Below are 24,055 nucleotides of genomic sequence, written 5' to 3' on the forward strand. Positions count from 1 at the left end.
GTGTTAAAAACTCTTCTCTGTAAGGGTTTGCTTATTTTGCAGGAGTGTATGATTAATTAAAAATTATCAATACAGTTATGTAAGAAATTCTGTGAAGGGACACAAAACCAGTATTACCCAATGCAACTACTATGCATAAAGATCACAGTAGTTTCTTCATATTAAAAGTATTTGTTCCAAATATAAAATAACGTTTTTCAAATACATCCAAACTATTTTGAGAGACAGACAGGACGAAGGAAGAGCAGAATACAGGATAATGTTGAGATTGCTTAATACTGTATGAGTACACTAATAAGTTAAAAGGGTTCCTGAGACAAAGCATACAATTTCAAAGAAAACTTGAAACCAAAAACTGAATGATTCTGTTTTCTTAACTGTGCTGAAATTCCTCCTTACTATTAAAAAAAAAAGATAATAGGACTCTGTATATATCTAAACACTACTGACACAGAAACTGTCCAAAAATTTGACTTCAAATCTTTGCATTTTAAATTATCACCTCTGTAAATTTGGTACCAAGTCAGCTTCAGCTAAAAACTTCTACAAACCTTCAGAAAGTTAAAAAGGCCGGCTAAATACATATGTTAAAACGTGTAAGAGCTACATACAATGTACCTGAGCACTAAGAAAAAGACATGACTGAAAGGAAAAAAGTATTGTATATTCCAATGTTTGTTTCCTTTAAAAGTTCTTCAGCTATACCGAGATGTTCCAGTAATGGAAGGATATGTTTTTATGGGATATAAACTAGTACAGAACAGCCAAGTAGTATTTAAAAATGCTAATGCACACATTTTTCTGTCTGGATTCTTCTTTGTTGGCTTCCCACTTATGTTAAAAATGGAGAAGAAATATTACTCTACAGTAATAAATAATGCAGGTTCTTGTAGTATCAACAGATAGCAAACTATTCAAAGCTTGTTAGGTTAAAAAGGAAGCAATTAGTTCAGTTCATTAAATATGTTCATTTATCAGCACGTACCAACCATAAAATTTGCACAATATGTACATAAATCAAATTCAGGTGCACAGCTGGGTGCCATTTTAGCATACCATTATCTAAATTGCTTTACAGTAGAAATTCTCCCCCTTCCCTTTTTTCTCTTTTTCCATTTTAGAAGATACAAAAGTGAATGGTAATATTTTAAGTTACTATGATAAATCATACAGAGTATTAACTTTCAGTATTTACATATATGCACAGCTAACAAGCAACTATGAAATTAAATACAAACCTGTGCTTTTTGTAGGGGTGCCATTCGACAGCATAACACTGCACTGCAGTTCCTACAAATTTCAAGAAAGAGCTCTCTGTAGTTACCAGAGCTCCCATCTTGTCTTGGTTTCATTATTAATGATAACGCTGCTCCATCAATAATTAAACCATAATCTTGCATATCGGTTGAAAGTCTGTTCAGGGATAAAACATAAACCAAGAGTCACTGTAAAATTCTTAGACATATTTTAAACTTGACAATAGCTCTTTTGTGAAAATTAATTAATAAAAAAATAGTGAGTATGGAAAATTGCAAAATTAATATACTTCTAGCAGAAATTCCTTGTTTAGGACTACTATTTATGACATTTTAAAATTCTAGATTATGCTGAAAATACTCAGTGCTTCACCGGTTCAAAGACAGAAATCTGATACCTCAGTGACTTCCCCAGTGAATATGGGTGTATAATTAATGACCTTTCAGTTTGGTTTAAAAGGGCTCCAAGAACTGCAGCAAAGTAAACTGAGTTGCAGGAATAAAGTTTATTTTGTGGCACATTCCAGAATATAGAGAAAAAAAGTTAAATGAAATACCTTTGGTACTCTGAAATCTACTTTGATAAGGAAAATAATCTTGTTTTTCCAAAGGTCTAGATCTAAGGAAGTAAACCATGCTTTGAAATAAATGCTTAAAAGAAACTTACTGGCCTGGAGAGATAAGGCCACTGTCTACTTTTACAGTATGCATATTCTGTATTTAATGTGGTGGCTAAGCCTGATACAGGTATACCTGTAAGCATAACATTAAAATACAATAATTATATATCTTACCTATATTATCACAATATATTATTATATATATTAATCTATTACTGGTATACCTGTAATAATTTGGGCATTGTTAGAAGTGTAACCATGGTTGCATGAAGCACAGTTTACCACAATAACATACACTGAACAATGGGGGAATATGGTCTGCCCTACAAGAGCAGTTTTCTGTGGCACCCAAACTAGTTATTTCAGAGCATCCTTGCATTCGCCTGCATTACAGCAGCCTCAGGCTCTAGCTCAGCAATCAGTGTTGTATAAACATACACTGAGGTTTATCTGTGCTCTAGTTTCAGTGCTCCAAGGTTATACTACTGTGCATGGGCTTTCAAACGACATGGTTTCACCAGGACCTATGTTTGTGAGGAAAACATCATATTTACTAATGTATTTTAAGCATCTCCATCTTCACTACTAGAACCCAAGCTACTTTGGACAAATAATGTAACTATATTTAATAACAGTTCGCAGATATTTTCAGTACTTTGTTACCACTGGCACAAACAGGGCAATGCCATTAGTATACATTTATATCAACCAAAACCGTATTATCACAAAGTTCAGGCAATGTGCTAAATGTTTGATGTATTACAGTGAAAGTTTTTCAGTCTGAATTTGAACATCCAGGCAGAATGCTGCTATTACTATCTTAGCACAGTCTCCAAATCTGGAGCCAAAGACAAAAAATTCTGATGAGTCTTTAATGTCTAGAAAATTGGCATTGCACAAAAAGTTAAATAAACATGTTTAAACATACTGTGTAAGACTGGTGGGACTTAAGCTAAAATGTTATGGTACAGATAGTGTAGAGAAATATTATTTAACCGAACACACAAATGTTCTTTATTACACCAATGGGGTTTAAAGTGTAAGGAGAACTAAGAAAAATGCTCTGGCCCAGAGTTTCAAGCTGTAAGGCTAAGAGTTATAGAAATTCTCTGCTAAAATAATATCACAAATGCTTGTTAGTTTGTTGTTCTTTTACTACAAGCTTATTACAAACGCATATAAAATGTACTTGCTCGCTGGTTCCACATTAAGAAAAACAAATCAGATAAACAGCATTATGTCCAGAATACCAGTAACTTCTTTCCTAAACATCTTAAGATGATAAAAATATTTTAGAATCCAATCCTTAGATTTTTTTTTTATAGTGGAAAAAAAGAGCAAGTACTATGTACCAGCTACGATGCTTTAGACAAGTAGACCAATTTACTACCTGTATGAGGCATAATTTACATTATACCATGTTGTGCTATGTTTGTATTATTCCACATTATGTTACACTTCCGTATGCATGATACCTATCCTTCTATGGATATTCAAAATACACAGCAGTCAATTATTTTTTTTTTATAATTTAGGGCACTTTAAGTATTTTTATGCACACCAGAAGATTTGGCATTACACTGCTGCCTGTCACCTGTCTGTAAATGTAGCATAACATTCCCTAGAAAGAGGGCCATATATTGCATCTCTCTGTGACCTTGGTCTTATCAAACATCACATCCTAACTCTGATTAGAGGAATTTATCATATCTGCTTCCTTTTTAAAAGTTAGAAACTGTATTTTGCTTTACAAACTTTTTCCAAGAATAAACATTTTTGCAGTGGAAAAATATATAATTACAATGTCAGTTGTGATTCTTCTTTTAAGAGCTAAATAGGACCGAAAATGAGATAAAGAACCATGACTCTGAAAATTTAAACTTATGTGGAACAAACTTATACTTAATTGTCATACAGTAATTCACACTTTAACAATAGAAACTGAAACATAGTATGTTCCTGTTCTTAAGGCAATCTATCAATCATTTAATGGTTTATAAATTGCACAGAAGCCCATTCCTGGCTTGAAAATTCAACTCTTTCCTTACCCTGAGAAAGTATCCCTGGTTAAGCTGCCATTGTGTCTTAGGACAGTTTTGCTTAGGTCAAAAAGCACATCGTGTAAACTCTGTTCCTCTATTTTCTTTGTGGTTAGCTCAAGTATTTGTGTATTTCTCCGGAAGAGTTTGCAAGCATAGCAAGTAGCTGCAGCAGTCTCCATTTTGTCTCCTGTCAGAACCCAAACTTTAATTCCAGCTTTCTGGAGTGCTTCAATAGTGTCAGCAGCTTTTTCTTGTAGTCTGTGGAAGTCAATTGACAACATATATTGATAGACTGCTTGAAAATGAGAAATTCAGGTCTTTACTGAAAGGTTTCCATACCCAAATAAAAAATTTCAATAAAAGTTATCAGACCTAAGAATTTTCACCAAGGTGTGAATCTAAAAATGTTTAGGGGAGTAGTACAATAAAATAATTAGTTTTGACACTTTCAAAGTGCTCAGTTTCACCTTTCATTTATATAGCCCAAGAGACAAGATGCTTCAGTTCCCCAGAGAAGTACTTCAGTTAAAACAATTTCAGTGCTTTCAGATAATGACAGTGAAGTACTACTGAGTTATTAAAGTTACTTTCCAGTTTTAACAAAGTTTTTGAATTTAAGACCTAAAAATTCTCCCTTCATTTCCTCAATACCCATTTTGTAGTTCTTTCCTCCAAAACTTTTCCTTACAATTTGTTTGATAAGGTACTACATGAACTGCATGCAAATGACTTGAATATACTGATTTTTGTACACTTAACTCTTGTTACTAGCTTACTAAACTATAAAGTTACCATATGTAACTTTAGTAAGCTAAGGATATGAAACCAATTCAAATAAAGGGTTTTTCAAATAAATCTCTAATCCACAAAAAGAGTTACAAGAGAGTCTTCAACTACTTTGTTAACATCACAAAACATAAGAAAATAAGAAATCTACTAACCGATCTTCAACAGCTGTAGCACCAAGTAAAATAAAATCTCTTTCTATCTTCTCATATACTTCTGCCAATTTCTTTTCCCGGTCCTGGAGGGCCAACTTTGCATTCTGAAGCAGCTTCTGGGCATTGCTATATTCTTCTGCTGTGAGCTTTTTATATGCCACACACAATGTTCGCAGTCCCTCCTAAAGAATGAAATCGAAAGAAACACAATGCCTCTTAGAAAACTCTTCTTAGACTTCTTGCTAGTGTGTATGCTGGAATATTTGAAAAATATGAATGATTTTACTATATAACATGAAAAGTCCTGCTACTCACTTTTATAGTGAGGTGAGTATAGTATAGATTAGTACAGTATAGTCTAGACTGGAACATGGGTCAGCTTGATTCTGTGCTGCCCTGCAAGCAGTTACAACCTGAGGGACAAACCTCAGTCCTCCTGAAGAGAAAACGCTCAGCCACCCAGCTGGATGTATAAGATTACGAGGGAAAAGAGAAACATGGCAAAGGTTTCCTTCCCTATGTGTATAATTAGGCAGGATGAGTCAGAATAAATAACAATAATATAAATAGTAGCTCTGCACAGTCTGATTTTGATGCTGTGTTGCAGCAGACACAGGGGCAGGGAAAAAAACCTCACAGAATGTTGAAAGGAAAAAAAACAACTGTGCCATCTCACTCAAGTGAAAACTAGATTTTAGCTATGGGTGTTTCAGACTGGATCAGACATTTGGACTGTGTGATGCGTAAGGGAGTATATAGACTGGCTAAGGCAGGAAAAAGCTGCTATAACACAGAAAGGGAGTTTTGCTACCTCAAATACATTACCTCTCAACACCATTTAACTGGAACATTATCTTCCTAAACTTTAATCCAGCAGGTCTTTATGTAGTTACTTATTACCAGTCCAAGAAGAAGTATTAAAAAAATCTCCCTGACTCTTGCTATTGCTAAGGCAGGTGCCAGATGGCTGCCTGTATCTTTTCAGAAGTTTCTGTATGTAGGAGCCATCCCTATTTTCAGTTATCTAGGATGAAGAAATAGCTGTTGGTCTGGATTTTCCTCCTGACAGACACTGGATGGATATGATACGTAATCACTTCTTTCACTTTCATTAGCCTCCTTCATTTGTAATTATCAAACAGCTGTTTAATATAGTAAAGCTTAGCAAAGCACTTTGGCAGAGTTTTGAAGTTTCCCTTCAAAACTAAAGCCGGTAACACTGTAGGTATTTTTTTCACACACCTGTAATAATACTTTGTTTTCAGTTTGATTACTGGACGCCAGCAAATTTTATCCTATTTATAAGACTGGCAGTCATATTCCATCGTAATGGGATCTGTGTATTTTTGGACACAACAAAATTCAGTATTTTACAACTCCAAATACTACCTTTTAAGTAAAGCCAAATTCTAAATTTCTTTTAAAGGTGATCAGGCAGGTCACAGCTCATTTTGAGCAAGCAAAATTATAAGGATGATCACTGTATTGTTTCCCCCATAAGAAGCACATTTGTTGCGACACTATGCTCTAATGGATTTTCTCTTTTAAGAGCTTGTAAAGCAATCAAAGGCATCAAATCACAATTGCTAAGACTGGGGACTGAAAGCAGGAATGAAAATTTCAATGAAGTCTTTCACTTTTCTTTCATTCAAAAGTTAATTCAAACCACCAAAGTGCCATACTAAAAAGCAAATTGATGACCTCTGGTATGACATATAGTTGTGCATACCTAATGCACTCATATCTCACCACAACTACCATTTGGAAGATGAGATGGAGAACAGATTCAAATAAGGGACTAACACAGACTGCTACCCATGCAGCCTGTGTGTGTTTGGGCATACAATAATCTCAGTGTCTGGGAAGATAAATCTGTGACCAGATCAAGCAGCAAGTCAGAAAAACTAATTTTTTTTGAACACTTATATTACATGAACAAATCAATAAAATGGACTCTTACCACTGCATTGCGTTCAACTCTGGATCGTATTTGGTCAATTTTGCCTTCTTTAACTCTAGGAAATATGGAAGAATCTGCCCCCTTACAAAACAGAAATATATCACCTAAAAGAAACAGCATATGAAATTCAAAATGGCCAAATACATCTTTCTTCAAGAAAAAAATATTAACATTACTAAGTCTTCAAAAAGATTTCTTCCAACTTTTTTGTAACATTTGCACTCACACTGGTTCCGGTCCCCTTTTTAATAAAGGCAGGCACACAAACTATGATTAATGCTTAACTCTTTTATAAACCAGAAAGAATTCAAGTAAAACAAAATCATCTATGAAGAAACAGAATGTGACAGCCCTACCTGTTGAAGATCTAACAATTACACTCATTCGCCGTCTTACAGAATCAAAACTCAAAACCTCTAATAATTCAAACCTGAAACAGAAACAGAGTACTGTTTAAACAACTTGGCTTTTCCAGATCTCTAAACTGGTTATTATGACTTCAAGTATATCAATTAAAACATGGCTTCTAACATGAAAAATTATGTTGAGTACTATGGAATAGGAAACTAGTACAGGATGAAACAACAGATTACAAATAATAAGGAGGGGACACCCTCAGCACCTAGTTACTTGAAACAGAATTTGTCTGCATGATGTTCCTAAGTATCTTTGGATGTACAGCCAATATAATTTAAACAAGCAGAACACTAGAACCCTTGCAGTAGAGCACTATACTGCTTATATAGTAAGTAAATTCCTACCTATAATACCAGGCATAACCTTCGAACTTGAAATGCATAGGTGTTTACAGAGATATCTTTATTTAATAGTCTTCTAATTTCTTCTATTCCCATCTCCCCAAAATGCCCACCTAACTTCATGAACCTTGCTCAATTGTTATCTGACAAGTTATTCAAGTGAAAAAACATCTTTTTACTGTTTTTATATTTCCCATTGTTTTTATGATTTGATTTTATCAGATGTTCCTCCTTTCACTTTCTAGGGAAAAAAATGAACACAAGCTCCTGTTGTACTGTTTCTGTATAATTCATCAATTTACATATTTTTATCATTTACTCTCACTTATTTCATCTAAGAGAGCCCCACCCCCCTTTTCCAGCACAAACATAAGCATCCCAGTCATTAATCCCAGTCTCTTCAGGACACAACTCTGTTGATATTCTGCTTATAAAATAGATCCGCTTATTTAATTAGATCATTCAGTTCTCAATCCTTACAACAGCTTAGGATTCAAACCTGTGCAAGGTCCCAGTGTTTACTTCATTAAAAGTAACAACAGAGTCTAACAAGGAGCTGGATCAGGCCTATGTCTATAAACTGTGACGCATTTTAGAGAAAATTCCTAATAATTATAGTACTTTCATAAATCACCAAATTATACTGACTCCACTTCTTGAATTGAGCCACAGCAGTCTGAACTAACCTTTGGGAAAAATCCTCCATATTCCCCTAAGAAGGGAAAAAATAAGAGCAGAGTTCCTATATTTGTGTTCGAGAGTCCCCATGTAGTTAGCAGAGTACACATACAGGAAGACACAGATACACAATAGCCTTATCCAGTAGACGTCTACAGAAGTGTAAGGTAACAATTTCAAAATGTACAATCCGTTGAACAGCTGTACTACTTAAATTTTACTGAAAATATTATTCATAGTATGACCTACAAGATCTATTCTACATGTCAAAGGAAGATGACAAAAAAGTACCCATTTTATTTTTTCTTTGAACCAGCTACAAAAATTTATTCTATACATATTACCATCCTGTAAATTATACAGATTATTTGTGAACAACAAATGGGGTACATACCACTTTCTATTAAAAAAATATTATTTGCCATATAATAAAGGAAAAATACCCATAGTTCAAAAACTATTAGGAACTACTATATTAGGTCATGAACCCCACACCCCACCTTTGCTGTCATATTAGTATTTTCTATTGCATATACTGTCAAACTAACAGTGTAAGTGAAAACATAGAATTACAGGGTCTATTAAAATTATAAATATTAGTAGATCATTTATTTTTCTACTAAAATGTACCATTTCTGACTTTCCTGAATTGAAAATTAACGTATAGGGAAAGGATGATTTCTCAACCACATCAGTAAAAATTCCTCATCCATCTATTCTGCTACATTTTTAACCACTCACTTCTCTATGTTATTTTCCCGATTTAAAATCTCCATGAAATTGTCCTTCAGTCTTAGATAGGTGTAACCAAGTCTGTAAAATGAAACACATTGAGAATGAATACAGCAAATATATAATTATCCAGTTTATGCATGTCATAAGGATTTAAGACTGAGCTTATCTTCTAAAAAAACCCCAAACTGTTTTTATTTCATAAATATGAATAATCATGACTGTATGTTAAGAAAATAATCCCCTCTAGATGTTTGTTGTTATGATTTTTGTGCTGAAAACTATTTTGAACTTCTGTGATTAGATCTGTAGATTGAAAAAGTATAATGTCTAATTACACACATACCTCTGTATACCCTCAACTAAAGCAACTTCATCAGGTGATGATGAGATATATATACAAGATCTTCTTGAGAGCTGGTTTTTCTTCAATCCATCTACACTGTCATCATCTTTTACCTGAACAGTGTGGCAAAGACAAAGAGCTCGGAAAAATAGATCCTCTCTCTCCTAAAAAATAAAAAGAATGGCTCTCATTATGTGTGATCACTTTCAAGCATTCCTTTGAAAACTTTTCTTTTGGAAGGTTAGCACTATCACTGATTACTACTATTTATTATCAGATAAAGGCAGTGTCACAGGCCACCTGCTCTTTAGGGGGAGCCAACTCTTTCCTAGTGGTAACCACACAACTGCTTAATAGCTGCTAGTGCTACTAGCACTGCCATACAAGCCAAGCTGCTGATGCCCCACAAAAAGACAGTGTGCATCTTTTGCCTTCCTCTGAGTGTCTAGATGGGGCTAAAGGTTTTTTTCTTTACTTTTCCTTAAGCAACCTGTATTAAATGCTAGTCAAGTACAATTTAAGGAGTCCAACGTCCAGACAGAGGGATGTAGCACCTGGAGTGCATGTCTTAAGAGTATTTACAGATTTCAATTTCTTACGCAGTTCAGAGCTTTATAAAATACAGGAGTGTGGACATTTTGGCAGCTAGAGCCAACAACCTCTATAAAGTGTCAGATAGTTTGGGTAATGACAGCTTCTGACACCAGAAAGATATTTCTATTTCATAGATACCTGGCTGCGTTCTACCTGTATCTTTGTGCCCAAATCTTATTCTTATGTGTTGTTCAGTACAAACTGTCTGGGTCATTATAATTCAAAGATAAAGATACAGTGTACCTTAGGGACATATTCTGAGGGCCACGGGTGACATTCATAAGGTTGCTGAATTACACCAACATATTTTAAGAGGCCAAATTTTGCCATAATGAAGAGTATGGCCAAAGTATGTTTTGAGACTGTATTGATATATTTTAAAATATACTGTTCCTTTGGCTACAATTATCCTGCCCATATACACCCTATTCATCAGTTGGCATGTGAAGTCTCCTCAACTTTCAACTAACTTTGCTTTGCATAGCAAAAAAGCTATAGCGCAAAAATGCTGTATGTAGCACATTTCAGATGTAGCTGTATTAAGTCATATTTAAAAGTGATTTAATCTGATCATAAACCATTCTCCGGCCACATCTTCACTTGATGATGTCTAAGTGTTTGCATAGAGCACCAATTTTCCCCCTTGAGTTCCTGCCTTGCTTTCCCAACTGTAGCTAATGTTAAATGGAAGCCAGCTATTATGTTTCTTTAGTTATTAATCAAAGAAAGTTCTATATTTTGGGGTTTTATTTAGTTCAGTTTTACAGTTGCAGTAAGTTGGGAAACTTCCTATGAAGCTTTTAAATCTTACTCTAAACTCAGAAAGAAAAATGTCTATGTTGTGATGCATTTCTGGCAGTTATCTACTTCAGTTAGTGAAATTCAAGGATGTTATTATTTCTAATATACCCTTCATCAGCACAGTTCAATTTTCATGTTTCATTGTAAAAAACAAGAACCTAGAAAGAGTCATCATACCTTTCCACTTCCTCCTGGAGAAGAATCAATCATATCAATGCCTGTACAATCATGGAGAATTTGACCATTGCAGATAACATGTGGTACATAAACGTGCCCTTCAATGCAACATTCTACAAACTCCATGTTGTTCTCAGTTAACGTTCCTGTTTTATCTGTGAAGACATACTCAATCTGCAAATGAGCACAAATTAAAAACAGCAGGAATATGAACAAAGATTTTCCAACATCTCTTAACAAAACTGAGATTAGTACTAGGTTACACCTTCTTTTATAGATCATTATTCAGGCTCTTTCAGAAAAGGAAGACAACAATTTCTTTTGGGAGCCATCTTCCACAGAAATGTGGAAGACTACCATACAAGTGTATTAGCAAAGCTATCTTTTGCCTCATAACACATAAATAATGTGTTTAACCTACTTTCACTCTTCCCTCAAGCTCCATTTTTGGTTTTAATGTCTTCCTTGCTGCAAGACTGATATTTATGGAAACAAAATGCACACAAATTCCATTTCCCGGGGATCATTATTTAATGTATGTGCCTGGATTTGGATCAGTTACTGTCAGAACAGTCCTTAGGGTAGTATCAGAATTTCCCACTAAAATTATGTTAGTTTAAATGAGGATTCTGGACTAGTGGTCACATACAGTTATACACACGGGCATTGTTATTGCCCTAGAAACTTTTAGTTTTGTCTCAATGTTGAATTTTTCATTAATTTTATCTTTTACAACATCAAAAATAAAACCAAAACCTGAACAGGTAGATTGGCACAAGCTCAATTCTGGATATTAGATATAGGTATTGTATATAGACTGCATGTATATATTTGTTAAAACTGAGAGCATTACATAAGATTAGGAATTGAACACTGAAAATAAGACAATTATTTAGTGTTCATCAGATTATTTAACTTCAACATTTATCAAGTGCATCAAACAAAATAAAAACCAAACTTTTGCTCTCAGTCATAAGAGAAGTTAGTAAATACACAAACTCTCCTCTTAGATGGACTTCTCTAATATTCATTAATCTGAAAAATCAGGTTTCCAAATTTTTTCAAAGTTGACAGAATTTATATGGATTTTTTTCGTTTCAACTCCTATATTCAGTTTCACAATACACTTATACAAGATATAAAATGCTATCAAGCAGAGGTCTTTCATTCATTCAACGTGCTGCTTTGGGATCAACACGTGTTACATGAAAAAGCAACAAAAGCATGTTACCACTATGACAATATGTACCACAACCACAAATAAGGATATGCAATCAAAGCGTGCATTAGAAATATGACGCATAATATCTTTCAAAAACATAGAAGCAAATTTAGTTTACTGGATTAGTACTAATAATGCTAAGTATTGATGAGGGTCTTACTCTAGGGACAACACTTAAATTTAGTAGTATTAACTTATTTTTTATAACAGAAACACAGAACGGTTGAGGTTGGAGAGCACCTCTGGAGGTCACCTGGTCCACCCACCCTGCTCAAGCAGGGCCACCAAGAGCTGGTTCCCAGAACCACAACCACATCCAGACAGACTTTGGTTATCTCTAAGGATGGAGACTCCACAGTCTGCGTGGGCAACTCTGTCACCATGACAGTAAAGCAGTGTTTCCTGATGTTCAGATGGACCCTTGTGTTTCAGACTGTGCCCACTGCCTCTTGTCCTGTCACTGGGTATCACTGAAAAGAGCCCGTCTCCATCGTCTTTGCACCCTCCCTTCAGGTAGTTATATATACTGACAAAATCCTCCCTGAACCTTCTCTTCCCCAGGCTGGCCAGTCCCAGCTCTTGCAGTCTGTCCTCACATGAAAGACGCTCCAGTCCATTCAACATCTTTGTGGCCCTCCACTGGACTCCCTCCAGTATGCCGATGTCTCTTGTACTGGGGAGCCCAGAACTGGACACAGCACTCCAGGTGTGGCCTCATCAGTGCAGAGTGGAAAAGAAGGATCACCTCCCTCCACCTGCTGGCAATACTCTAATGCAGCCCAGGATACCATTTGCCGCCTGTGCTGTGAGGGTACATCGCTGGCTCATGTTCAATGTGGTATCCAGCAGGACCCCAAGTCCTTTTCTGCCAAGTTGCTTTCCAGCTGGGTGGCCCCCCAGGGTACACTGTGGCCCATCGTTCACATCACTAATGATCAGCACTGGACACAGTGTTGACCTCTGGTGTACACCACTAGATACTGGCATCCCACTAGACTTTGTGCTGCTGACCTCCACCCTCTGGGCATGGCCATTCAGCCAGTTTTCAATCCACCTCACTGTGTGGTCATCCAGCCCATAATTCATCAGTTTCTCTATGAGGATCCTATGGGAGTCAGTGCCAACTGTCTTCCATAACAATAAAATACTTGGTACAACCTTTTATCCATATAGATATGTGTCCCTAAAAGCTCAATTACTAGTTTGGCTGTTCAAAAATAAGGAAATACACCATCTTATTTATCTGAAAACCTATGAAACATCTTTAACTAATAGAGACCCTAAATATTTTCTCAAAAATATTCATGCTTATCTGTATCAAGGTGATGATTTTCTTCATACAGAATACTAAACATAGAATTTCTTTTGGAAAATTAGAGTGACAGTCAATCATTTTACTGGATGAAGCTTGTATCTGGAGATTTGGTGTCAGTCTAGCCAGGTTTTTTTCCATCTGACTTTTACTCTAAGGAATTTAGATGCTTATACAATCTCCTTCTATAGTCAATGGAGAGAAATCATTACCTTCAAGTGTTTATCCTTTACTAATACAGAATACCAACTGACCTCCAGTGACTGACTGAGAAATCAAAATTTTTGATTCTGAAAATCAGATCTCAAATTTTATTTTTAAAATTAATCAGCACTAAAGAAAATGCACACTAAAGCTGAAAAAAAAAATGAAGCTACAATTTTAAAATAAAAAAAATACTGTAGAAACAGTTGAAAAAAATTTATCATTTGATGAAATCTACCTGTCCCAACTCTTCATTGAGGTCAGAAGTATTCACCAGTGGTCCTTCACCTGTGTCCTCATCAAACATTTCCTCATCCCATGTAAGGAAATAAGAACCAAGAAATTTCTGCATTTCCACAGTGACATACATGGATACAGGAATAATGTAGTTAAAAAGAACCATGAATGCAAGGAAGTCTGTAAAAGCTCGAAGAAACTGCCAAAGAAACAAGATGAAAATATTTATTTTTCACATACCATCAAAACCCGAAAGATTACTACATACATTTGCAATTTTTTTTTCTAATAGCTCAAACAGTAAGCACCACCTATCACAGCTCACAGTTCAGCACAGGATGTATACCTTCATGATTTATAATATCACAACTAATCTGGCATGAAGAAAAAAGCTTTCTTGTTTTGAATTTGTATTTTTCTTTACAGATATGTAGAGTACAGTTACACTTCATTTGTAAAGTTCTAGAGCAACTAATGAGAGTGGTGAACACCTGTATGAGGATAAGGAAAACAACAAAATGTACTTCCACAAATTACCAGGGAAATACCATAAAACTATGGTAACTCATTCAAGGATTACCAAATTACATAACTTTCAGACATCATTTCACAATAAATAAAGGGTTTCCCTTCCTTCTCTCAATACAAGTAGAATGTGTGCATATAACTTGGCTAGATATTTTCAGTGGTGGAGGCTTGTTGGAAGTATAGTCAACCTACTGAGCAGGTTGAAACAGTGTTAATGGTGGTAATGAGAACACTACAAAATGCCTGGCTAGCATGTGGCCATCATGCATTTAGGGTAAAGAAGGAAATTTTCCCCTAATCTGACTGGAGGATTTAGTGAAATAATATTATGCTTTCTGTACTGCTGGGTTACTTTGGATCATCTGGGTATCCATTCTGGGCTATGTCCTTGCTCCCATAAGGACATCAGATACTGTTACTGGTCTCCAGTGCTCATGACACAGTTACAAAGCTAAATAAAATTAAGCTTTTGAGGAGTATTTTTATAGATTTCTACAGCAGATTCTTTTAAACACATCTGTTATGATTGCCAGTAGTCATAGGATTCCTTTCGGTCTTGTATTTATCTACAGAAGGTCAGTTCTTTACTAATTCACATGACAGGAAACTCCAAAATTCTTTCATGAGGCTTTTTATACTAAACCAGACGTTTTCTCATCAGTTAAATTCACACACACAACTTAAGTAAAATTTAATATACAAGCTTTCTACAAATATAGTCACCACTGTTAGCAAAAAAAGAGCAACAATTTATGACTGGTGAGTAGGCTGTATATAATTTTCAGTAGGATTCTTACAAATTAAGCGTTTAGTGAAATATTTTTGGTATTTTAATTTATTTCCATACCAAATTTCTTTTCCTTTCTGGCTCTGTTTTCTGATTATACCATGGCTCATCACGAAATGGTTCACTCTGCCAAACATACTTCAGAACAGTATTTATTAGTGCTTTACTGATGAGAATACAGAGGTATACAATAAGGAATACATTCATTGATCTAAAAAAAAAAAAAAAAGCAAAGATTTCCATTAGCATATAAACAACGGAGTTTATTAAAATACGTTGTGTTTGTGCATTAGCCTAACATTTGCTGCAAGTCTAACAACACTATGATGTTAGCTAACTTTTCTACAGTGTTTTCCCAAGGAAAAAAATATTACTGAAAACCATTTTCTATTTAAAATGTTAACCGCTACTACTATTACTATTGAAACTGCTTCCAAACACATTACCTAACCTAATCACATAGATGGAATTGTAACAAAATAACCCGGCTTGTATCTGCAGAACTTTTTATGGCATTTCTCTGAATCAATATAAAAACACATAAGTACTTTTATAGAAATATAAATCTATTGAGAATATTTTGCCATGTAGCTGTAAAGATTTAACTATTTCTAGATTAATCTAGAAAAAAAAAAAGAAAGAACACTTCACATTAAAAATTATATTTTCATTAATGATTGGTATGAACTAAAAGCTATGGGTTATACATCAATAACAACAGAAAGAGACACAACGTCACTGTCCGGTTACTGTCATCTGGTCAGTACATCTTGCCTTAATCAATGACTTTTTTAATCAAAAGGATTGGACACCTTACTCAGAGCTGAATATTTCAAATAGCAGAGTAGGACTAGAAAATAATTCTGTTTTAAAAAAAGCAACGAACCAATGTCAGCTCATTCCTTGAGAATAGCAGTGTCTTCCTTTCCCATCATATATGCCTGTATGGAACTTGTAATTTTAGCCAAACTATGGAAAATCTGCCACAGACAGGCTTTGTGTTACTGCAGTTGATCCAACATGAAGTGCATCAAAAAAACTATTTTTACTGAATTCAAGACTTAATTGGAATGAAAAGGACATCAAAATTTAAAAAGATGGGCATTACATTAAGGTGGCTTTTTTTAATAACAATTCAGTACTGAGGACCTCATTTATACGGCATTATATGACTGATTTTATAAGTAAAAAATTATAAACAGAAACCTCCACATTTTAAGTCCCTCTACCTCTTTTTGTAATTTTAAACAATCAAACACACACATTCAGAAAAAAATAAATCCCTTTTTATTCACCATTCAAGCATGCAGTTCTCCACCCCCAAAATAAATATTAGAAATTTTACTTTTCTACTGCAGATCGCTTCTGTGATTTCGCCTGATAATTTAATGCCATCTTAGTTTCCATGCCAGTGTAGATAGCAACACCTGGAATTAGACATTTTGTATTGTGTGATTTTTTGGTAAAACAATAACTTCATAAACTCACAATACACTAGATTATTATACTCTGTCATCTATTTAATTCTCTGTAGTCTGAAAAAAAGGAACAAAGATTTGGATGATACTCAAAAACTAGAAATGGCTTTAATATCTTGGTTCTGAGAGGAAAATATTAACCAGCATTTACATCCCATTCCACAGTCAAAGTTCCCAATTGCTAGCATGTTGCTATGTATCAAAAGCAAAACGAAAGCTGGGTTTTGAATAAATCCCCTTGTGTTTTTTAAGTTCTTTTTTGGCTTCAATTTTAGCATCTAAATCATACGTTGTAAAAGAAAATCCAGATAGGGCTAAACTACAGAATACATCCAAGAAGAAAAAAGGCAGCCATTGATTTTGCTTGCTTCAGGAAAATTTAATAATTCATTAAGAGAGTGAACTTCTGACATTACCAATTTCCTCTTGATAACACAGACTGAGAGACTAAACTTCAGAAGACTAAATACAACTACTAAGAACAGCTGCACACAAGAAAGTGGATTTAAAGTACTTTTAAAACGAGCACACCTGTACATTGTAAAATAAGATAATTTAGGATATGGATCGAGGCAATACCAAACACTGCATGTGTTAGACCAGAAACTACCACTCATATTAGGAGTATCTCTGCCTGATATACAAGTTAACAGAAATACTAAAACCATCTTTTGAAGTTTACAGAAATACTATAATATTAGTTCATCTACTTTAGATTACAATTAAAAGCAAAGACAGCAAGTTTAAATTAATACATTCTTTTTACACTCTTTCTGGAGAAAAAGTTGCAAGGTTTTGGTATTTTAGGCTAAGTAGTTCATGGCTATCTATGATCTTCCTTCTTGGGAGTACAGAAATTGTATATGATAGAAGATGACTTTGATCCTTGTGCCTTTTGTCACCAAAGCATGTTTTGTTACAACTGAAATACTAGTCCCAGTAATTCTTGAAGGATTTACAAAAAAACCCTATCTCAGTTTGTGCTTCCTATTCCTGTTAAAATATTCAATGGAATGAATATAAAGTACACTGACTAACAGAAAGCCCAATTTTGATCAGGAACTGTTTAAATGGTTTCTGGGGTGGTCTTTATTGATCGGACATATTTGTATCTGGTTGGGGTATCTGTCTGTTTTGACAAACAAGCAAAACATTTAAAATTTTTCAACAGGCTCATTAACTGCTTTGGGACAAAAACATTAATTCACAGTGCTCGTTCAAAGGCCATATATTTACATGAAGAAGTTGAGTCATCTCACTGAGTCACCTTCTTTAATCCTTGAAGACTAAACTGTAAAATCCCCCCTCCCAAAAATCTCTATAGTCATTGTATATCATTAATAGTTTCTTTACTGCAATTGCAGCAACAGTAAACCTTACAAAAAAGTTGTAAATCAAGTTATTCAATAGAAAGCACATGCCCAGTAGTAACTGAGTAACTGTGGGGTTGTAACCTTGTTTGATGTTTGCTTATTACTTCAGGGTCCATTTAAATAATCAATAGCAATATTTACCGAAGATTTTTTCTGTATTCTTTAAAGTGGCTCCTCTAAGAAGCAGATTTTCAGATCCTAATGGCCTGCAAAAGATAAGTATTACAAAATATTAACACCTAGAGAGAAATAGCAAACCTTAGTGAAAGCCATGTAAAACAGGAAATCAGTTTTACTCAAATATTTTTATTCCACCTAACAAAATTAGAAGGCATATTTAAAGCTTTTAAGTGAAAATAAAATATATATCTATGCACCTAAAATTAATCTCACAACTTCACAATTCAAGTCTTAAACCAATGCATCTAAACCCCACATATGTAGGTCCTTAAATACACCTAGAATGATGAGTCTTTAAGGTGCTTATTTAAAAAAACTGATTCAAGTCTTTTTTAGGCTTATGTATAGTGTCTTGCAAGTTAGAATTACTTATTAAAAGACAATACACCCAATACACCCTTGCATTTTATTTTAAGCATAAATGGCATACAATAATTACTGTATACCTTTCAAAGCATAAAGATGAATATAGATTAAATAATTTATTGAGGAGTACGGGGTCTAATGCAATGATCCTTGTGCAGTTTAAAATAATGTTTCAAGTGAAAGATGCAAAAAGACAGTTTTCATAGAAGATGGTGATAGAAAATCACGTATCTACAGACACACTGAGGTTAGGAAGGCACTAAACCAGAATAGAGCAGCTCCCCACATACTGGGGCCTAGAATCTCACCTGAGAGAGCAGCTTTCCCTCTTTGTGGCAAGGACCTGAACAAAATCAGGTACAGCAAGTCTCTTCCTTGCTGGTAAACAGAACAATCCTACTCAGAAAAAAAGAAGGCTTGTGCCTCTTCTGTACTCTTCATTTTTCTTCTCTATTTGCTGGACAAGAAATGTCCTGGGCTACAGATTGCTCCTTGAGTAGAAAGCACAACACTCCCTTCAGGATGAAACCTATTTGCACTGATGGCAGAACCTTCTAGGTGCCAGACCCAGGGTAAAAGAACACAGTCTCCTACACCACATAAAAAATGTGTTTCCCTGGATGTTTCCTTCCTGAACACACACAACATTATGGACATTTTGGACAAATGCGCAAACACGCTTACTAAAACTAAACATGATATTTGACATGTTCAAACTCTTCAAACTCTTCAATTTCTAAGAAGAAAAATCAGAGAAATACACAAGTGACACTATTCATATTGCTTGCTGCACTACCAAGATCCCATGCTAATGGGGCAGTACTGTACAAGTACTGTCAAAATCCCATCTACATCATTTACAAACTAAATACATGCCAAATAAAAACTGAAGTTGAATAAAGACATAAAAATATAAGGAGAAAACTATCTGGTGAAAAGATGGGAGTATTTATGACATGTGAAATAACATTCCAGAAACTTCTAAGAAAAACACATTCTGTCAGTAAGACAAGGCAGTACAATATTGGTGAACCAAAGGTAGTTCTCATTATTGATACTTATTCAACCCTAAAAATGTTTAAATGTGTAGAAACCCTGGGTTTTCCCTACCTTGCAGTAGGCTCATTCCTATCATGGTAAACATTTATTCGACCAACAAACCTGCAAGGGAAATATACAAATAGTTTAACAGCACTGCTAATTCATGTATTCTTATGCATGTATGTCCCAATATTTCAGGTTTTTTAATGTATTACATGGACATATAATTCTCTATATAGACAGATATACATATATACACACCACACATACATATTTAAAAACAAAGCAAATCACTCTCATTTTAAAATATGTGAGAATAGATTATTTGAAAAATATTTTCTAGAAAATATTCATTGCAGTGAGCAGCTTCCAATAGAATGTGCTCTGATTATCCAGAAGATAAACAAGAACATAGAGATACATATGGATATATTTAGAACATGTAAATACAATACACAGAACAGTAAATGTAAAGTTTGCATATAAAAATATATGAGATTATAAAATTAGTAATAGATCTTTTAAGTAGACCCATTAGCAAGAAGTAACAAGAAATCTTATTCCCTAGACTACCCAAGGTAAGCCAGTGTAATTACTATCCTTTACAAAACCTAAAAACTACAAATGACTTGAAAACAAAAACATAAAGACAACAAGCAATTTTCCCTCTGAATATCTCTAAGTTCATTTTAACTGTATGTGGTGGGTTGACCCTGGATAGCAACTAAGCACTCACTAGCCTCTCACTTATTCCCTCCCCAGCAGGATAGGGGAGAGAATTAGAAGAGCAAAAGTGAGATAATGACAGCTTAGTAAGTGAAGTTAAAAAACCAAGTGATGCAAAGGCAACCACTCACCACCTCCCATAAGCAGATCAATCCCCAGCCAGACTCCAAGCAACAGCTACTTTGGAAAGAGTACCCCCAGTTTTACTGCCGAGCATGACATTATACGGCACAATATATCCCTCTGGTCAACTGAGGTCAGCCATCCTGGCTGTGTTGGCTCCCAGCCTCTTGCCCACCCTCAGTCTACTTGCTGGGGGGGCAGAGTGAGAAACAGAGAATGCCTTGTCACTGTCCAAGCACTCTTCAGCAACAGCTAAACACACTAGTGTGTTATTAACACTGTTCTAGTAACAAACCAAAAACACTACACCACATAGGCTGCCATGAAGAGAATATTCTCCATTCCAGACAGACCCAGTACACTGTATTTGCAATACCACTGTCCAAGTGGATCACCTCAAATGATAGGGATTAAGCCAGACATTAAGCATTCTGAATGGCAGAGGAAACTGGGAGCTGGTGGGACTGTTACTTGAAGGTTCAGAATAGCAGCAACCCGTCAACCAAGAGACTATATAACACAGTAGAGTAACAACTAGAGACACTGCACAGTTTATGATGCATCATGATGTAAAGTAACTATGTGCCTTTGGAAAGAAAGGCTTGCCACTGTGGTCTGTGGAGAACTATAGTGTCAAGTAAAATTTATCAGAAATAGCAGCTGTCTACCAAAAAGTCTCCTCATTACTCATGTTTCAACAGTTGTCCCAGCAAATTCCACCATCTATAATGGTGTGAGCTTCAACCTGCAAATGAGAGGTCTTTGTGAGACATGCATTTGAAAAAGGATCAAGTCATTCATAGAATTGGCTTTCTAAAGAATCTGTTCTCTTGCAGATTTCTTCCTTGGTCACTGATATCAAGGAAAAGAGATACCTCCACACCTCAAATTAGCAGTGTTTTCTCTGCATCTTCCAACAGTATTTGCTGACAGAAGACTGCATTTTAGTTTGCTGCCAAATTGTTGTCTGTGTATTATTTAATTCGTTTTTACTGTGGCATGAAGAACAAGTTTCCCCAATGGTATGTGGGTTTTTATCTTTCACTATTAAAAAAGAAACCTCAAAAGAGGCTTCTAAAGATTTAACATTAACTTCAGTGAAATTTGGTACAGTACTTTTGTAAAATATTGAGTATTACAAGTCTTTAAACATTGCTAAAAAACTGGGAGGTTTTTCTTCATGCTCTGAATGCTTAATTTTTAAATGTCTTGCTAATCATGATGGCTTCATATTAACATTACCTAGTATCTCAAGGCATGTTGGGTGCGGTTCATTGTTAATGATAGCAGATGTAAATTCATATTTCAAATAGCCTTGGCAATTTCAATTTATTTTTTTTTTTAACCCACTTTTTGTCAGATCTCATTAGATTGGCATTGTTTTTCTCATAACGTGGCTTATGAAGAGCTCATACTGTGAGTGGAAGTGTTTGCCATTTTCTTGTTCATTTGTGCTTGCACTTAGTATTATCTCTGATCCGCAGTTTCTTTGCGGGAATCTTGTTAAGCCAGTTGTGAGGGTTACTTTAGTTAGAACTAGATAATATAAAATGTAAATCCACTTCACTAGGCACACATGAACTGCAGTTCCTTACAGTATGCTGAAAGCAAAGGAATGAGCAGGGGTGCCACTGGCAACTTCTGTGCATTGTAGAACACCCTCTCTTCCCCCGGAGACTCTTTGTGAACTCTATGTGACATGGAACTCTGACATACAGACTGAGTAAGGGTACCTGTGTCAATATTACATGCTAATAAAGCTTATTTTTTAAATAGGTTTTTCTAGATTAAAAAGATAAATAGAAATTCCAAAATTTGACAGGCACCCCAACGGATCATTTTGTGCACGGCCCTTTGGAGACTACTGCCTTAGAGCAGACCAACGAACTACTTGCTGGAAAGGAGCATGGATAGAAGACTAACCTGACCTCAAGCTCACCTGAGGGCCCACTGTAGCCAAGCAGACACAGTCAGTATCTTTTCATTATCATATTCTTATAAGCTATTGGTAGGGTACCTTAAATGAAACAGGTGAAGATTATTTTCTTACTTATAGAGGTCAGGCTGAGGTTGTTCACATTCAATGGTAGCATGCAGTGCATCAATTTCTTGTTCATTGTGAAATGCCTTTGTATCTTGAACAGCATAGTAAGTCTGGAGTGAATAAAGATGTAAATAAAAGCAAAGAAGGACAGATATAAAAGACTATGTGCACATATACTCCAGCACAAAATACATTTAGTAGCTTTACGTAAGAGCTCATAGTTCAAATACGATGCACCTTTAAATGCTCCTAATTAGGCATCATCTTACATCATATGCAAGTACCTCCCAGTGTACTCACAAATCAGGTCACCATGAAAGCATTTAAGTACAAAAAAGTCTGTGCATTATCTCTGTAATCTGCATGCCTATACTGGACACAGACAAAAAAAAAGTCACAGATAAATACAATTTAAAACTTTCCAAAACATAAGATACTTTAAGAGAAATGAAATCAACTGATAGAAACATAAGTTGCACACGTTAGTGTACCTGCTCACACATATAAGCATGAAGTCAGATTGTGATCTGTGTAAAAAATGAAATGCAGACTTTGCCTTAAAAAGAAAAGGTAGAATATTTTATTACTTTATGACTGGATTCGCCATCCAAACTAGCTGTTGTAACAAAACACGTTCCATCTCCTCTACTACTTGATAGAAATATTAAGTCACATGGGAATGTTTCATCTTCTTTTACCATTACAATATCTCCAACCTAGTAAAAAAAAACAAACAACAAAACACACACAAAATAAAATGTATTTATCATTTATGTAGCAGCCCAAATTTCAGATTTCAAACCCAAAACCCTAGGTTCATTCAAATACCTTGAAAATTCATCAATTTTTATTTACAGCAGGATTTTACCACAGGAGTAAAGAACTAAAATATACCTGAAAAACTGAATTACACCTTGTGGAATGACTGAAGTCCACTGTGTACTACACCTTCCCTCTCAGGATAACCATTTTGCAAGTACTGTCTTATTCAGTTTTGAAACATTATTTGAGAGATAGAAGATACTATCCTTGTTTCAAGATTAAATACAACAAATCATTGTTTCAAAACCAGCTGGAGATGTGAGCTACTCTCACTGGCTCTTGAGGATAAACATCTAGCTCTAAATATTACTATTAGAGATAGCTGAAAAAGTGAAGAATTCCAAGTCTGCCAGTGAAAACAGGATACATTTTCAGCAGAACCTGTGACTAAAAATCTACGCTATTTTTATCCATGTTTAAAGGTGAGCAAATTAATTTTTATTCATGTAAACATAGGTAATATCTTACAGTGTGTTCAAGAGTGTCACAGAGCAGCCAACCAATTACAAATTCAAAATACTACTGTAAACCATTCATCTGAGTAAAAACAGCGTTTGATACACTTCTGGAGTTCATCTTTTATGAAGAAATATAAAAAAAAGACAAATGGCAAAATTACACTATGTGTTTTAAGAATATCAAATTTTCAATAAAAACATCAAAATATGTAATTTTTGCAATTTTTCATGTAGCTTAACATCTATTCA

The 24,055-nt window shown here is 35.0% G+C and overlaps 1 protein-coding gene across 6 annotated transcripts in view; it reads right to left on the minus strand.

The window, feature by feature from the left end:
- Nucleotides 1–24,055, minus strand: part of ATP11A (ATPase phospholipid transporting 11A) — a 130,609-nt gene that overhangs the window by 25,754 nt on the left and 80,800 nt on the right. For 5 of the 6 annotated variants that reach the window (XM_074910087.1, XM_074910079.1, XM_074910073.1 and 2 more), the window contains exons 6-20: nucleotides 23,114–23,242; nucleotides 22,533–22,636; nucleotides 19,703–19,753; nucleotides 18,188–18,252; nucleotides 16,541–16,622; nucleotides 15,256–15,406; nucleotides 13,882–14,079; nucleotides 10,906–11,079; nucleotides 9,334–9,497; nucleotides 8,997–9,068; nucleotides 7,176–7,249; nucleotides 6,820–6,923; nucleotides 4,860–5,041; nucleotides 3,925–4,176; nucleotides 1,239–1,413 (exon numbers count right to left, since the gene is read on the minus strand). In XM_074910087.1, the coding sequence (XP_074766188.1) occupies nucleotides 1,239–1,413; nucleotides 3,925–4,176; nucleotides 4,860–5,041; nucleotides 6,820–6,923; nucleotides 7,176–7,249; nucleotides 8,997–9,068; nucleotides 9,334–9,497; nucleotides 10,906–11,079; nucleotides 13,882–14,079; nucleotides 15,256–15,406; nucleotides 16,541–16,622; nucleotides 18,188–18,252; nucleotides 19,703–19,753; nucleotides 22,533–22,636; nucleotides 23,114–23,242 (1,977 nt within the window). The remainder of the gene's footprint in view (nucleotides 1–1,238; nucleotides 1,414–3,924; nucleotides 4,177–4,859; nucleotides 5,042–6,819; nucleotides 6,924–7,175; nucleotides 7,250–8,996; nucleotides 9,069–9,333; nucleotides 9,498–10,905; nucleotides 11,080–13,881; nucleotides 14,080–15,255; nucleotides 15,407–16,540; nucleotides 16,623–18,187; nucleotides 18,253–19,702; nucleotides 19,754–22,532; nucleotides 22,637–23,113; nucleotides 23,243–24,055) is intronic. The other variant, XM_074910115.1, reaches the window with a different exon arrangement.

This window comes from Athene noctua, chromosome 1 (genome assembly GCF_965140245.1).
Source record: "Athene noctua chromosome 1, bAthNoc1.hap1.1, whole genome shotgun sequence".
In the NCBI taxonomy this organism is placed as follows: domain Eukaryota; kingdom Metazoa; phylum Chordata; class Aves; order Strigiformes; family Strigidae; genus Athene; species Athene noctua.